This window comes from Hyperolius riggenbachi, chromosome 7 (assembly GCF_040937935.1).
Source record: "Hyperolius riggenbachi isolate aHypRig1 chromosome 7, aHypRig1.pri, whole genome shotgun sequence".
In the NCBI taxonomy this organism is placed as follows: Eukaryota; Metazoa; Chordata; class Amphibia; order Anura; family Hyperoliidae; genus Hyperolius; species Hyperolius riggenbachi.
The window spans coordinates 315,934,064-315,951,594 of record NC_090652.1 but is presented as its reverse complement, the minus strand read 5'-3'; the positions used below and the strand labels follow the sequence as shown (position 1 = coordinate 315,951,594).

General features: G+C 45.7%; 1 protein-coding gene across 4 annotated transcripts in view; it reads left to right on the top strand.

Moving 5' to 3' along the window:
• MYLK (myosin light chain kinase) overlaps nt 1–17,531 on the top strand; it is a 281,451-nt gene that overhangs the window by 200,269 nt on the left and 63,651 nt on the right. For 3 of the 4 annotated variants that reach the window (XM_068246221.1, XM_068246220.1, XM_068246223.1), the window contains 3 exons: nt 5,418–5,468; nt 10,177–10,304; nt 12,596–12,749. In XM_068246221.1, coding sequence (XP_068102322.1) covers nt 5,418–5,468; nt 10,177–10,304; nt 12,596–12,749 — 333 coding nt within the window. The remainder of the gene's footprint in view (nt 1–5,417; nt 5,469–10,176; nt 10,305–12,595; nt 12,750–17,531) is intronic. The other variant, XM_068246222.1, reaches the window with a different exon arrangement.

Below are 17,531 nucleotides of genomic sequence, written 5' to 3'. Positions count from 1 at the left end.
AGGGTAAAACACAGCCCACTTCTGGGAAGAGCTTACACTCCGCCCCTCTGAGGGTACAACAAGGCCCATTGCATCAAACATCTTTGGGATGTGCTGAAAAACAACAAATCTTGTCCATGGAGGCTGAACCTCACGACTTCCAGGATCTTCCAGCATCTGCTGCTCACATCTTGGTGCCAAATACCACAGGACACCGTCACATGTCTTGTGGAGTCCAGACCTGACCACCAGGGGGAGCTGCAGCCGATAGTGTATTATATGTATTACAGATATATAGTCAGATACCACAAGACACCATCACAGGTCTTGTGGAGTCCGGGCCTGACCACCAGGGGGTGCTGCACTATATTACAGGCCGATAGTGTATTATATGTATTACAGATATATAGTCAGATACCACAGGACACCATCACAGGTCTTGTGGAGTCCAGGCCTGACCACCAGGGGGAGCTGCACTATATTACAGGCCGATAGTGTATTATATGTATTATACTGTAGATATATAGTCAGATACCACATGGGACACCTTCACAGGTCTTGTGGAGTCCAGGCCTGACCACCAGGGGGTGCTGCACTATATTACAGGCCGATAGTGTATTATATGTATTACAGAAATATAGTCAGATACCACAGGACACCATCACAGGTCTTGTGGAGTCCAGCCTTCTAGGTATTGGGTTAAAGTGTTGGCCATTTCCTGTATTCTAACGTTTCCAGAAGTTGTGCTCTGAAGAAAGATTTGCGAAGGTTTATTCCCAGGACGCTCTGAGACGGGTGAAGTTGTGTAAGTATTTTAACGATGATTGATAAATGTTCTCCCCATTGTGTAATTCAGCGCTCCCATTGTTGGGTGGAAAGGTTTCATCGCGGGAATGGGAACGAGAGACGCAGAGACCCCTTTTCTCTCTAAATGTCACTGACCCTCCCAGTAACATCTTGTAAAAGCACTGTCAGGTCGCCTTGGAAACTGAGCAAAACTTCTGCTCTTTCTTCTCATCAGACCTCATTGGGACAACCGTGAAAGATTTTTGCCCTTTGTGGAGCCACCTTATTAGCTGCTCCTGACGCATGGACGGGTGAAGGTCTTTGGCTGAGGGACTCTGACTCCCGGTCTTCTCCTCGGATGGCCCTTTGCCCCGCATTTATCACGTGTCCAGAAAAACTCACCACAGACAAAAAGTTTACAAATCCTTCAAAACTTCAAATTCCTTAAACTTGAATGGGAGACTCACAGAACTAGAAGATAACATGTGTGACTTTGTACCTCCCTAGACAGTTGTCAGTTGTGGGCATGTGGGTACTTTGCTTTACAAATCATTTATGACGGCAAATAATTTCTATTGTATATGGAGCCCGTTAGCTAGTATATTGTTGGAGGCTCCCAATGTCGAAAAAATATATATAGATGCGCTATAAAGTACAATTTGTTGCAGGAATCCTACCTTATGGATGCCTTGATCGAAAAAGGGATGTAGAGTTTAGGATAAAATTCAAAATTGTTCTTGTGCACTTGACAACGCGTTTCACTGCAAGAGCCGCTTCATCAGGTCAGTAACTGTGCCTCGGGACTGGAGTGTCTGTGAGCTCCGGGCGCCGTTCAGGTTAAGCTCTCCCTTTTTCATAATGTATTGTGCATCTATATATATTTTTTCGACAACGGACCCCCCCCAGCAACATACAGTGTTTTGCACACCCCTACTTAGAGGAAATTAGTCGTAGGTGGAACTTTTAGTACTGAAAATCTGTTTTGGAGCTGCGACCACCGCCACACTTTCCAAGGCCGAGTGGGAGCGGTACTTCCACACATGCGCTAACGAGTGGTTGCCTCTTACAGCAACCTATCTTTCTGAGCAAACCTACCAATATCCTTTCTATTATCCTAGTAACCTAACGATATTGCGCCAGATTGGGTGCCCGGTCTCCCTGTGTTGCTTTTCTCCACAAGTCTACATTGCGCTGTGTTTATGGTTTGTGTCTCTCTCTGATTCCGAAGTTTGGCAGTGATGATGTACAGAGCACCGGGGGGTTGGGGATGCGGTATAACGGCGTTTCGGAAGCCGGCCTGGCACCGTAGTTTGGGGCATCCGGTTGGGATGCGATGGATTCTCTCCAGAGAGTTTTGGTTCAGGTCCATCTGGTACTTCCAAAGTCATAAATCTCCAGGCTTGTTCTCAGTCAGCACATCAGACAATTAGGCGGAGGCCCCCACTCAACATTCCAGCACAAACATCGCAAATCTTCATCAAATCTCTTCTGACGTTTTTAAACCACTTAAGAATCCTCTGTGACATTTGCACTTCAATTCACAACCTAAATATGGCAACTTCTACTGGAAATCAGGAAGTCTGAGGAGGAGGAAGGGGGGGGGGCTGTGGAGGTTCCAGGAACAGCCCTTATTGGAGAATTCGGGGTCAGTGGACCCCATAGAATGTCGCCCCCTTTAGAGGTAAACACCAATAGAAAGTCCACTTAAACTCCTGTCACATTTTAATGTGTACTTGTCATGAAAAGAGACAGAGGTCACCATTTCTGACCTCCCCAAATAGTCACGCGGGAAATCTTGATGATTCTTCATGTCCATTCATTGCCTGAATACCCCGGACAGGAAAAACGTTACGTTCCGAAAAAAGAGCGATGTGAAACGGAACCGCCTGAGAGTTCTGGAATCTGATGTGGTACCGACAGCAAGCATTGACTGTTACCCGTTAATCCGCCCATTCATCACTTCACAGATAGGAAACAGAGACTGGTCAGATATGGCGGCCTCCGCATATCACTCATCTCGAGATTACATTAAGATATTTGCATTTCTGATGTTCCTCATTAAGTCATACCCCTAACGGTTCCTCAGTGAGGTCATATCTGGAGCCAATTTTAAGGCAGCGTCTTCACCTGCCTGTATGTTTTTTTTTGGGGGGGGATGCTGGAGGAAACTGGATGACATGGATTGCCCTGTTCTGTTGGTTTCTTACACCTGACCTGATTTTGAAGGGTTAATACGCTGCACACAGCTGCTGACTTCTCACATACTGTACAGCGGGAGACATGGCAGCGCTTTCAGGCAAAGGTTGTACCTGAATAATCTATCTGCATGGATGTGCAGAGCTCCAGGAACTGGACAACATTACACACTCAAAACAGGTAAGGAGGGTGTTAGCTTCAGTAAATAATGTGTGCACAGATTATTCCCTACCGGATTCCCCCACGGCGATGACGGACCCTCACCGGGAAGACCTAACACTAGTCCAGCAATAAAAACATAATTTTTCCTTGTGCTGCTAATCATAAATGGTATACACATTCCATCAAGCAGACAGACAGACAAATGCCAGCGCTCAAGGCTGCACCTGAAATGAAAACCAACAGAGGCATGCAGAGGGCTCTGCATGCCTCTGTTGGTTTTAATTTCAGGTTCAGGAGCCCTTTTGGTAAAAACAGCGCCTATAACAAAATCCGGATTTTAAGGCATGATGGGGAAATTTGGGTGCACAACACTGTCCCCCAAACTTTACCTTCTTAGCCTCAAATCGCGGCTTTTAGAATAGCCAGGATATGAGGCTGTGAAGGTAAATTTTGGCACCCGATTAGTGGCAGGAGGGGGCAATTTCTGCAGACAGACTTGCGGAAAAAGATGTATAAGATAATGAACTGTATGTGTAGTACAGATAAGAAATGGAACATTAGCAGTCTCACATTGTTTTCCAGTACAGGAGGAGTTATAAAAACTTCAGTTGTTATCTATGCAAAAGTGCTTCTCTGAGACCCACTGGATGGAATACAGTCCTGTTTACTGAAAGCACTAAAACAGCCAAGAAACCGTGAGACCGCTTGGGATAAGGTTTTACTGCAGGAAAGTTCAAAGGGACGTTTTGTTTTATAGCTTAAAAGACAGAGTGTGGTTTCTAAACGCAAATATTACAAAATGATGCAATGTTATAAAAAAAAAAGCTATATAACTGAAAATAAAAATGAGACTATTTTCTTTGCTACTAATGTTCTCTTCATTGTTTGTACTAAACATATAATTTATTGTATTATAAGGTTTTTTTTAGCTTCTTCAAGTTTGCTTTAAAAGATACTTATAAGATGTGAAAATATCAGCTGGGAGAAATCTTGGAAGAAATAAGGAATTGGGTGGGGCCGAGTTTCTCTACTTATTCACTGTTACATCTCATCTTGTGTTTATATTTAAAGAGTAACTGTTAGCCCCCAAATTGAAATTTAAAACACTATTGCAATGTTTTATTTATTATATAAGTGATCCAAAAAGTCAATGCACAAGTTAAAAATCAATCTAATTTTGTTACTATGTAACCCTTTCCCCCAGCTCCGGACGCAAGCCGCATATCAGATACTGTAGCATGCAGAGCATGCCTATGTCTGGCCGACCCCCCCCCCCTCTCCCCCCCCCAGGACCAGGTCCCAATATATTCTCCCCACCGCAGCTGACCGCTCTGACACGGAGAGAGCGGCAGCACTTCCAGAGCAGCACCGCAGAGCAGCCGCCGCCGAGTCACATGTGAGAGAATCACATGTGAGAGAGATGCACGGCGCTGGCTGCTCTGCGGTGGTGCTCTGTCTCCGTGTCAGAGCGGTCAGCTGCGGTGGGGAGAATATATTTGGATCACTTATATAATAAATAAAACATTGCAATAGTGTTTTAAAATTCAATTTGGGGGCTAACAGTTACTCTTCAATGTCGTGTACTTGACCTTGTATAGCAATGTGAGAGGCTGTTTCTCTTACTTACTTATTGTTACATCTCATCTCCTGTTTATCATCCCTCATAACTCCTATAAATCATAAACCGTTTCCTGAACATCTTATTGTATCTGCATGAGTGATGTCACCTCTCCAAACCATCCTCTCCAATCGCAGCACAGATGGGCAGATTTACTCAAATGTGACTTGGGCGTGTCCTCTTGTCACACTTTGGTAAATTAGGCCAAGAATATTGGGATATTGAATATTATCCCAGAGAGATCCGAATCTCCAGCCAGTGGGGCTGACCTATCAAGACAAGCGCAGAGAAACACGGAGCAGCTGTCCGGACTAACCAATCAGGCTCAGCCAATGCGAGAGCTCTGATTGGTGGGTGTGGTCAGACGCCCTGTCATTGGCTGCGCTTGGCTTTGGTCTGGATAGATTTGGTTGCGGAGAGATAATGGCCGTGATGACATCACAGAAGCTAAGTTTGGCTGCAGGGTGACATAATTCAGCCAGGACAGTCATATGACCTTCCTTCCTACTAATCTCATCTCCCATCTGCCTCATCATGTAACACAGAGCAGATGGGCGTGTCTGCGCTGAGGACTGTGGCGTCCGCCATTGCACGTCTCTTCAGCATGGCCTTCTCTGGTTCAGCCTGTGTTCTCCTCTCCTGCTGCCCAGTAATCAGTCCTGCCCTTTCCTTCCAGATCAGGCAACCATTAAGAAGAAACCCGCTTCGAAGAGTCCCCTAAAAGCAGGTAGAATGACTGACAGCTCCTCCGCCCTTCACCTGGCCGACACCCACTCCTGTGACGCCCAAACATGGCCACGCCCTGCAGTGCCACCCACAGCAGATAATGCCAGCATGGCAAGCGCAGCGCACAATAAAATGGCATTCTTCTGTTCTGGGTGACTGTACCAGGGCTACGGAATATAATGGCTTATACACACAATGCAACTTTCCCATCAGATTAACCAGATCGAGAAAGGGATTGATTTTCAGATCAGTACTGCACAAAATCGATCTCTTTCTCTACACTATCAAAAGCAGATAAGACATGCTGCAATTTTCTGACAGATTGGGCCTGATTCACAAAGCGGTGCTAACAGTTGCCACGCTGGTAAAAAGACCTTTATCACGCCTAAACTCAGTTTAGGCATGATAAGTTTAGGCGTGATAAGTTTAGGCGTGATAAGTTTAGGCGTGATAAGTTTAGGCGTGATAAGTTTAGGCGTGATAAGTTTAGACGTGATAAGTTTAGACGTGATAAGTTTAGGCGTGATAAGTTTAGGCGTGATAAGTTTAGGCGTGATAAGTTTAGGCGTGATAAGTTTAGGCGTGATAAGTTTAGGCGTGATAAGTTTAGGCGTGATAAGTTTAGGCGTGATAAGTTTAGGTGTGATAAGTTTAGGCATGATAAGTTTAAGCACCAACTGGGTTAGCACCGCAGTGCACAGCTGATCAAAAGTTTTGCACTAGCAAAGTCTGGTGCACTTCGCATAGAGTTTAATGGCGCTGCTTTGCATGCCGGACTTTGCGCGCGATCTAAACTTATCTAAACTTAGCACGCCTAAACTTATCACACCTAAACTGGCTTTTCACCAGCATAGTGCAATGGTTATCACGCCTAAAGTCTCTAACTGGGTTAGCACCGCTTTGTGAATCGAGCCCATTGACTGTCGGATCGATTATTTCCAACATGTCCGATCTGATTTTCGTTCACGCATATGGAAAATCTATCTGGAATCAGATCGGACATGTTGGAAATAATCGATCTGACAGTAAATCTGTCAGGAAATTGCATCGTGTGTACCTAGCATAATGCCTAGTCTGCACAATGCAGTTTTCCCTGAGATTGGTGGTTGAATTGATTATTTCTGCCATTTGATTTCCAGTTATTTTTCAGGTTGATTTTGTGTAGAACTAATCAGAAAGTCGATCAAAAATCAGATCGAACATGTCTAAAATAATTGATTTGACTATTAATCTGATGGAAAATTGCATGGTGTGTACCAGGCATAACTTGCATTCAACATTGTAATACTAATTGTATGCAGCTAGAAATGGAGCCAAAACAGCAGGCAGAGCAAATGATGGCTCAATTCCTAGCATCATACAATTTGCATTCAAATTTCAAGCAAGGTGGAATTATTGATTGGCCTCTCATTGACTGTCCCTAGTTGGCGTAACTTCAGACTTCTGTATGTGAGGACCCTAAATGTTTATTTTTCTGGAGCCACTGGCTTGGCCAGATATTCATTGTCCTGTATCTGCCATGGTAGCGAAGGCGGCATCCATGCTGAACAGCTGCTTTATTCACAAGGCAAAGTATCACCCAAACCTGACTAGAGGCCTTTCTTAGGGCTGGTGCACACCTCAAAACGCTCGCTTTGAAAAGCGCTTGGCTAATGTATTTGAATAGGATGGAGCACACCAGAGCAATGCGATTTTATCATGTAAGCCCGGGGTAAGTATCAGAGCTTACTTTAGTTCATCTCTGAGTCTCTTCTAGTGTAGGTTATAGGTTTAGTATAGGTTGCTTTTTCTGATGGCTAACACGGTACAATACCCTACTGCTACTCTTTTAGTATAGGAAAGTGGAAAATCACTCTAAAAAGCCCTAGGACAGAGTGATTTTCCAAGCTCCTTTTTTTATAAAAGCTGTACAAAAAACAAAAAATCCCTTCACAAAAACACTCCAAAAATCTCTAGACATAACTAGAAAATCTAGAAATGTATTTTTAAAATAACTAGAAAATCGCTAGGCACATGCCTAGAATCGCTTAGAAAAATCCAGGGCTGTGGAGACAGTACAAAAATCTTCCGACTCAGAGTCCTCAGTTTTTAAAACCACAACTCCGACTCCGGGTACCCAAAATGGTTCCGACTCTGACTCCTCGACTCCGACTCCTTAGTCTAATACTTTACAGGGCTGTGGACTTTGTACAAAAATCATCCGACTCCCGACTCCTCAGTTTATGAAACCACAACTCCAACTCCGACTCCTCAGTTTATAAAACCACGACTCCGTCTCCAACTCCGACTCCGGGTGCCCAAAATGGCCACGACTCCAACTCCAACTCCGACTCCACAGCCCTGGAAAAATCACTTCTAAAAACGTTTAGCGTTTGCTATTGCGCCAGCACTTTTAGGTGTGCGCCAGCCCTTCTATAGAGATCTAATCAGGAAGGCCTCCTCAGCTGAGAGTAGATTAGATTAGGATGTTGGGGGGGGGGGGGGGGGGGGTCTCTACAAATACAAATCAATCAGGTTGTAAGGGTAAAGGTGGTCAATACACCTAGCTATTTTGCTGTACGATCGACCATTCGATTCTATCATTTTATCGAATCAGGTTTGTTCCAGTATGTCCAATCGATAAAAGTGGCTAAAATGTCCAATCTACCAGGTTAGTCGATTTTTGCTTTGAGAGTATGAGTTTGAGACACAACATCGGTCAGATCGATTAGTGAATCATAGTAAAGAGCTGAGCAGCGCTACTTAAAAACAGATGAATGCTTACCTGCAAAAGTGTGCAAGCCCCACTAATGGGATAAAGTACACACTGAGCACACACATGACCTGTCTACCGCTTGGAGGATGTTGGTTTCCTCTAACAGCTTGCATGCAACTTGTTAGGTACTTGTCCCTCCCACTGTCGTAGAAGTCTTTCCTCCATGGGAGGGGACCTAACACTAACTAAATTATACCTATGCATATGCATAGCCTGGGCGCGCTATCAAGTAAAATTGAAAATTGCGTAAAAAAAGTGGGATCAGCGCATCACCAGGCCGCCACCGATTGGCCTCAACTCAGAGATGCGCTGAGCCCCCCCAGGGACTGCAAACGCACCTTGAACCAAACAGAGGCTCTGCATATACACCAAAAGCAAAACTGTTAAGTGGGAGCAGCTAAATTAAAACATAGTAAAGAGCTGAGCAGCGCTACTTAAAAACAGATGAATGCTTACCTGCAAAAGTGTGCAAGCCCCACTAATGGGATAAAGTACACACTGAGCACACTACGACAGTGGGAGGGACGAGTACCTAACAAGTTGCATGCAAGCTGTTAGAGGAAACCAACATCCTCCAAGCGGTAGACAGGTCATGTGTGTGCTCAGTGTGTACTTTATCCCATTAGTGGGGCTTGCACACTTTTGCAGGTAAGCATTCACCTGTTTTTAAGTAGCGCTGCTCAGCTCTTTACTATGTTTTAATTTATTTCCGGCCAGCTGCTCCCACTTAACAGTTTCGATTAGTGAATCGCCCGGATATCACTTGTGTGTGTGGGCCACTAGTCAATAGACTTTCGCTCAACCACACTGTAGTGGATCGCCCGAATAAAGTCGATCGTTTTGTCGACTGAATCAGAATCGGTAGATGTATGGCCACCTGAACAGACCCTGTTGGAAGTTACAGATAAGCCACCGGGTAATAAATGTGAAAGAAGTGAGGCCAGAAATACAAACAGCAGAAACTAAAATCACGACGTGCGACCCTGCGCAATTATAAATATCATAAGGGCAGATCACATCACATGGAATGGGACATACACAGGCAATACTTGTAAGATGCAGAATAGGCACAGATTATACATATTGGGAGTGGTGTACCACTATTCTAATGTGGTATATATTGCATTATTGATTAGGGCAGCATCCTAATACATCCTAAGGACACTTAAAAGTGGATCCGAGATGAAAAACTAACTAGAACAAGTAACATGTCTATATATTTTATCTAAAGTTTACACAGCATATTTATCTGCAAACAGCTTCAACAGTTTATGATTATTTATTCCTGTGATACAATGAGGGCAGCCATGTTCTGTTTGTCACATTGTCACAGGCTAAGGGCTGGAGATGCTATGAGCTTGCCTGTGTGTAAATTCAGTCCCCTCTCCTCCTACCTCCTCCCCTCTGCCTCAGAAATCAATGGCTAGTAACCTCCTCCTCCTCATGCCCAGGCTGAGCTCCCATAAGCCCTTGCTACAGTGCCAAGGCACAAAAGGAGCTGTGGGCGAGGCTTGTTTAGTTTATAGGGAATTAGAGTATAAAAACAAAACAAAAAAAGTATTTGGCTTGAGGAATGCCCTATAAACTATATGAAAGGAACACAATTATGCAATGAGTAAAAGTAATAATAATAATAATATCTCGGATCCACTTACCCCACTTCTCCAATTTGGGGATGTTACAATGTAAGATTTATATTGTCTGATGAATACAAACCAAGACTGCAGGAATGGTGAGCTGTATGTAGGAAGCCTGACTACAGGAGAATTGGGTTGGAGTTGTGGATAGTGTGTTGGGGGTCCTGTGTTGGGTTTGTATTGCTGTCCTGTTTCCCACCTTGGAGAACTGAGAGAGACTGTTTTAGTAATAATGATTTCACCTGAGTTCTGTGCACATTAGTACAGGAAGGAGTCGCTGATGGACGATGTTACATTGTAGCGTATTTCTCCTGCAGCGTCTGCACCTCAGATCCTCCAATGTCCAGAAGACCAGAAGGTCCGCGCCGGCGAATCAGTGGAGCTGCTCTGCAAGGTGCTGGGGACGCAGCCAATCACACGGACATGGATGAAGTTCAAGAGAGAGGTAACTCTGCAACATAATCATGTGATCTGTGTAGTGATGTCACAGTACAGGTGCTCTCTGCCCTCTGACTGACTCCGCCCTCTCTCCTCTCACATACTCACCTCACTGACTCCGCCCACTCTACCCTCAGATACTCACCTCACTGACTACGCCCTCTCTGCCCTCAGATACTCACCTCACTGACTCCGCCCTCTCTACCCACAGATACTCACCTCACTGACTCCGCCCTCTCTGCCCTCAGATACTCCCATCACTGACTCCGCCGTCTCTACCCACAGATACTCTCCTCACTGACTCCACCCTCTCTAGCCTCAGATACTCTACTCACTGACTGACTCCACCCTCTCTACTCTCAGATACCTTCTTCACTGACTCCACCCTCTCTACCCTCAGATACTCTCCTCACTGACTGACTCCGCCCTCTCTTCCCTCAGATACTCTCCTCACTGACTCCGCCCTCTCTTCCCTCAGATACTCTCCTCACTGACTGACTCCACCCTCTCTACCCTCAGATACTCTCCTCACTGACTACACCCTCTCTGCCTAGAACCTCAGATACCTCGGGAAAAAAACCTCAGATACTCTCCTCACTGACTGACCCCGCCCTCTCTGCCCTCAGATACTCTCCTCACTGACTGATCCCGCCCTCTCTACCCTCAGATACTCTCCTCACTGACTGACTCCACCCTCTCTACCCTGAGATACTCTCCTCACTGACTCCACCCTCTCTTCCCTCAGATACTCTCCTCACTGACTCCGCCCTCTCTTCCCTCAGATACTCTCCTCACTGACTGACTCCACCCTCTCTTCCCTCAGATACTCTCCTCACTGACTGACCCCGCCCTCTCTGCCCTCAGATACTCTCCTCACTGACTGATCCCGCCCTCTCTACCCTCAGATACTCTCCTCACTGACTGACTCCACCCTCTCTACCCTGAGATACTCTCCTCACTGACTCCACCCTCTCTTCCCTCAGATACTTTCCTCACTGACTCCGCCCTCTCTTCCCTCAGATACTCTCCTCACTGACTGACTCCACCCTCTCTACCCTCAGATACTCTCCTCACTGACTCTGCCCTCAGATACTCTCCTCACTGACTGACTCCACCCTCTCTACCCTGAGATACTCTCCTCACTGACTCCGCCCTCTCTTCCCTCAGATACTCTCCTCACTGACTGACTCCACCCTCTGTTCCCTCAGATACTCTCCTCACTGACTGACTCCACCCTCTCTACCCTCAGATACTCTCCCCACTGACTACACCCTCTCTGCCCTCAGATACTCTCCTCACTGACTGATCCCGCCCTCTCTACCCTCAGATACTCTCCTCACTGACTGACTCCGCCCTCTCTACCCTCAGATACTCTCCTCACTGACTGACTCCACCCTCTCTGCCTTCAGATACTCCTAACTGACTGACTCCAACCTCTCTTCACTCAGATACTCTCCCCTTACTGACTGCACCCTCTCTACCCTTTGATACTCTCCTCACTGACTCCGCCCTCTCTACCCTTAGATACTCTCCTCACTGACTGACCCCGCCCTCTCTGCCCTCAGATACTCTCCTCACTGACTGATCCCGCCCTCTCTACCCTCAGATACTCTCCTCACTGACTCTGCCCTCAGATACTCACCTCACTGACTGACTCCACCCTCTCTACCCTCAGATACTCTCCTCACTGACTCCGCCCTCTCTTCCCTCAGATACTCTCCTCACTGACTGACTCCACCCTCTGTTCCCTCAGATACTCTCCTCACTGACTGACTCCACCCTCTCTACCCTCAGATACTCTCCCCACTGACTACACCCTCTCTGCCCTCAGATACTCTCCTCACTGACTGATCCCGCCCTCTCTACCCTCAGATACTCTCCTCACTGACTGACTCCGCCCTCTCTACCCTCAGATACTCTCCTCACTGACTGACTCCACCCTCTCTGCCTTCAGATACTCCTAACTGACTGACTCCAACCTCTCTTCACTCAGATACTCTCCCCTTACTGACTGCACCCTCTCTACCCTTTGATACTCTCCTCACTGACTCCGCCCTCTCTACCCTTAGATACTCTCCTCACTGACTGACCCCGCCCTCTCTGCCCTCAGATACTCTCCTCACTGACTGATCCCGCCCTCTCTACCCTCAGATACTCTCCTCACTGACTCTGCCCTCAGATACTCACCTCACTGACTGACTCCACCCTCTCTACCCTCAGATACTCTCCTCACTGACTCCGCCCTCTCTTCCCTCAGATACTCTCCTCACTGACTGACTCTGCCCTCTCTTCCCTCAGATTAAAGACAGTGAGCTGATCAGGGTGGAGAATGCGGAGGACACCAGTAAACTCATCATCTCGTCGGCTCGCCAGGAGCACTGCGGCTGCTACACGCTTGTGGTGGAGAACAAATATGGCACCAAACAGGCCCAGATCAACCTGACCGTATTCGGTGAGTCTCTCTCGACCAGCTAATGCTGGAATTGTTCCCAAACTTCAGTGCTGCATCTGATCCCATGACCAAGGCTATCGTGCGATGTAGCGGCAGTCATGTGACTTCCTCAGCTGCACAGATAGAGTTCCACCGCATTAGTGTCCCCATCCACATCATAGCCTGAGCGATTGCATGTGTGTGTGGGGGTGGGGCTGGGGGTAATCTCCTCTCTCTTGTCCCCCCCCCCCCCCCCCCCCCCCCAGTGAGTAGTAACCGGAGAGTCGGGTAATAACGATATCCTGATCCGGTCACTAAGCTGTGCAGAGACCCCCAGACAATGTAAAGCTCCCTTCATATGTAACATTATATATGGAGACCTCTAAGCTGATCTCAGATTGTTTTATCAGCTGCTTCTGACTCTGCTGTCTCTTTATCCTCATTGTCATCAAACTCCGCACTTATTTCAGCAAAATCATCAGTGATGATAATATACTCAAGAGGAACTGTAGTCAAAATAACGTCATTATTAAAATTAGCTTCTTCTTCTTTTTTTCTTTTTTCTTTTTTTTACAATATTCACTAATAAATTGCTTACTCGGTGTTTGCCCATTGTAAAAAATCTTTCCTTTCCCTGATTTACATTCTGAAAATTATCATATCTTTAGTCCTGTCGGGTGATCTCTGAAATGGTTTTGTTCCTGAGAATTACAAAGCCCATACAAAATATAACTTATTACCTACAACGCTCTATAAGGTGAATTTCGCATAGCTTAACAGCCTAGGCTAAATATGACAGTGAGGGCGGGGCTAAATCCCAATATACAGAAATACGTAGATATAGGAAGTACCGTATTTCTGATTCTGAAACCAGGAAAATTACCTTCAAATAGTATCCTGCATAATTTACTGCATCACACTATATGTCACTACAGGACCTATTTACTGCATTCTGCTGTATGTCACTACAGGGCCTCTTTACTGCATTCTACTATATGTCACTACAGGGCCTCTTTACTGCATTCTGCTATATGTCACTACAGGGCCTCTTTACTGCATTCTGCTATGTGTCACTACAGGGCCTCTTTACTACATTCTGCTATATGTCACTACAGGGCCTCTTTACTGCATTCTACTATATGTCACTACAGGGCCTCTTTACTGCATTCTGCTATATGTCACTACAGGGCCTCTTTACTGCATTCTACTATATGTCACTACAGGGCCTCTTTACTGCATTCTGCTATATGTCACTACAGGGCCTCTTTACTGCATTCTGCTATGTGTCACTACAGGGCCTCTTTACTACATTCTGCTATATGTCACTACAGGGCCTCTTTACTGCATTCTGCTATATGTCACTACTGGGCCTCTTTACTGCATTCTGCTATATGTCACTACAGGGCCTCTTTACTGCATTCTGCTATATGTCACTACAGGGCCTCTTTACTGCATTCTGCTATATGTCACTACAGGGCCTCTTTACTGCATTCTGCTATATGTCACTACAGGGCCTCTTTACTGCATTCTGCTATATGTCACTACAGGGCCTCTTTACTGCATTCTTCTATATGTCACTACAGGGCCTCTTTACTGCATTCTGCTATATGTCACTACAGGGCCTCTTTACTGCATTCTGCTATATGTCACTACAGGGCCTCTTTACTGCATTCTGCTATATGTCACTACAGGGCCTCTTTACTGCATTCTGCTATACGTCACTACAGGGCCTCTTTACTGCATTCTGCTATATGTCTCTACAGGGCCTCTTTACTGCATACAGCTATATGTCACTTCAGGGCCTCTTTACTGCATTCTGCTATATGTCACTACAGGGCCTCTTTACTGCATTCTACTATATGCCACTACAGGGCCTCTTTACTGCATTCTGCTATATGTCACTACAAGGCCTCTTTACTGCATTCTGCTATATGTCACTACAGGGCCTCTTTACTGCATTCTGCTATATGTCACTACAGGGCCTCTTTACTGCATTCTGCTATATGTCACTACAGGGCCTCTTTACTGCATTCTGCTATATGTCACTACAGGGCCTCTTTACTGCATTCTGCTATATGTCACTACAGGGCCTCTTTACTGCATTCTGCTATATGTCACTACAGGGCCTCTTTACTGCATTCTGCTATATGTCACTACAGGGCCTCTTTACTGCATTCTGCTATATGTCACTACAGGGCCTCTTTACTGCATTCTGCTATATGTCACTACAGGGCCTCTTTACTGCATTCTGCTATACGTCACTACAGGGCCTCTTGAAGTGTGAGCACAGGACACCTCTCTGTGATCATAGCTAGGAAAAGCTGGCCATACACTTTACTTCACCGTTTGTTCCAAAATGAACGATTCTTTCTGGAAAGGAATTCAGAAGGAATCGATTCCTACCACACACAGCAAATTAATTTCCAGTAGATTCCAGCAGGTAATCTACTGACATTCAATCGAACCCACAGCCTTGCACTGTTCAATCCATCGATCTACCAATGTTCTTGCCCCTCGACCAACCTACATTTTCCATTGCATCTGATCAATAATTGAACTTTTAGTCAAATTTGATTAAAAATCTATCGATCAGGCTTCTGGGTAATCATTTCCCAGCAGATGAATCCAACCATCAGGGAATCCAATGGGACAATCGATGATTGTATGAGAAGCTTTACTGAGCAGAATTTAGAGGCTTTGTTTTTTAATCACTTGTGCTTAGAGAGAGGAAAGGTTCAATATTTTCAGACTTTTATTCCTGTCAGTGTCTCTGCCAGGAAAGTCTAGTTTACCCCTGGTCTGGAGACCCAGTATGCTGCTTAGTACACACGATTCAATTTTCCTTCAGACTGGCGGGCAAATTTATCTCCCTTTCTCTGCTGCTGCCAGCTGGGCCGGTGAGAGCGGTCTTACCTATATTTGCCATGCAGTGGGAGAGGGAAACCAAGGTACAACTATTGCAGAATCTGTCCATATACTCTGATGGTATGGTCCGAGATAGATGGTATGGTCCGAGATAGATGGTATGGTCCGAGATAGATGGTATGGTCCGAGATAGATGGTATGGTCCGAGATAGATGGTATGGTCCAAGATAGATGGTATGGTCCAAGATAGATGGTATGGTCCAAGATAGATGGTATGGTCCGACATAGAAACATAGCTTCTCTGTTTAGAAAACGGAAACTAACAGGTCATCGAATCTGAGCTTCTTATAATATTGAGAGTTGTGGGAACTCGGATGCTCCTATCCGTCCCTCCTCGGACACCCTGAAATGGGCAGAACCCTGGTGTGAGGATTATTGGATACAGCCTCTTTTTATGGCCGTTTCATGTTCACCGCGATCTCTTGCCGTGGCCAGCGGAGGGGTCAGAAGTGAAATTCTGAAATTAGAAGTTCTCTCCAGCCAACATTTTCACTCATTTTCCAGGAATTGTTTATTTGTTCCCAATTATCCACTTGTGTTTCCAGAGATCCTTCGCACAGATCTCGCCAGCGTTCCATGAAATCTGGACGGTTTTCAGGGAGGTCGTATGGCGAGCGTGTCGAGTTATGAAATATATCTTCCAGGGCGTAAAATGACGGCATAATGCTGAGCTCTGACATCTCTCAGTACTCATACAGGCTTATAGCCATTTGTTTGTGCAAGTTGGGTGTCCCATCTGTGTTTACAGGAATACATGACTCCTTACTAGCCCAACTCTATTCTTAGTGTTTACTAAAGTGCTTATAATGATATGCACAGGGAGGATAAGCAGCCAATAAAGGCATTTTACAGCTGGAAGGATGGAATACTCGAGAATCTCATACTTCAAACAAAAGATCAGCACACACTGCAGCTAGCTTACTATCAGTACATGCACAGAGTAACAGCTTATACTGAACATACTGGAGGTAGCAGAGATCAGCACACGCTGCAGCTAGTTTACTATCAGTACAAGCACAGAGTAACAGCTTATACTGTACATACTGGGGGTAGCAGAGATCAGCACACACTGCAGCTAGTTTACTATCTGTACAGGCACAGAGTAACAGCTTATACTGTACATACTGGAGGTAGCAGAGATCAGCACACACCGCAGCTAGTTTCCTATCAGTACAGGCACCGAGTAACAGCTTATATTGTACATACTGGGGGTAGCAGAGGACAGCACACACTGCAGCTAGTTTACTATCAGTACAGGCACAGAGTAACAGCTTATACTGGAGGTAGCAGAGATCAGTACATGCTGCAGCTAGTTTACTATCAGTACAGGCACAGAGTAGCGGCTTATACTGTACATACTGGGGGTAGCAGAGATCAGCACACACTGCAGCTAGTTTACTATCAGTACAGACACAGAGTAACAGCTTATACTGAACATACTGGAGGTAGCAGAGATCAGCACACGCTGCAGCTAGTTTAGTATGTACAGTATAAGCTGTTACTCTGTGCCTGTACTGATAGTAAACTAGCTGCAGCGTGTGCTGATCTCTGCTACCTCCAGTATGTTCAGTATAAGCTGTTACTCTGTGTCTGTACTGATAGTAAACTAGCTGCAGTGTGTGCTGATCTCTGCTACCCCCAGTATGTACAGTATAAGCCGCTACTCTGTGCCTGTACTGATAGTAAACTAGCTGCAGCATGTACGGATCTTTGCTACCTCCAGTATAAGCTGTTACTCTGTGCCTGTACTGATAGTAAACTAGCTGCAGCATGTGCTGATCTCTGCTACCTCCAGTATGTTCAGTATAAGCTGTTACTCTGTGCCTGTACTGATAGTAGAGGCAGCAGAGATCAGCACACACTGCAGCTAGTTTACTA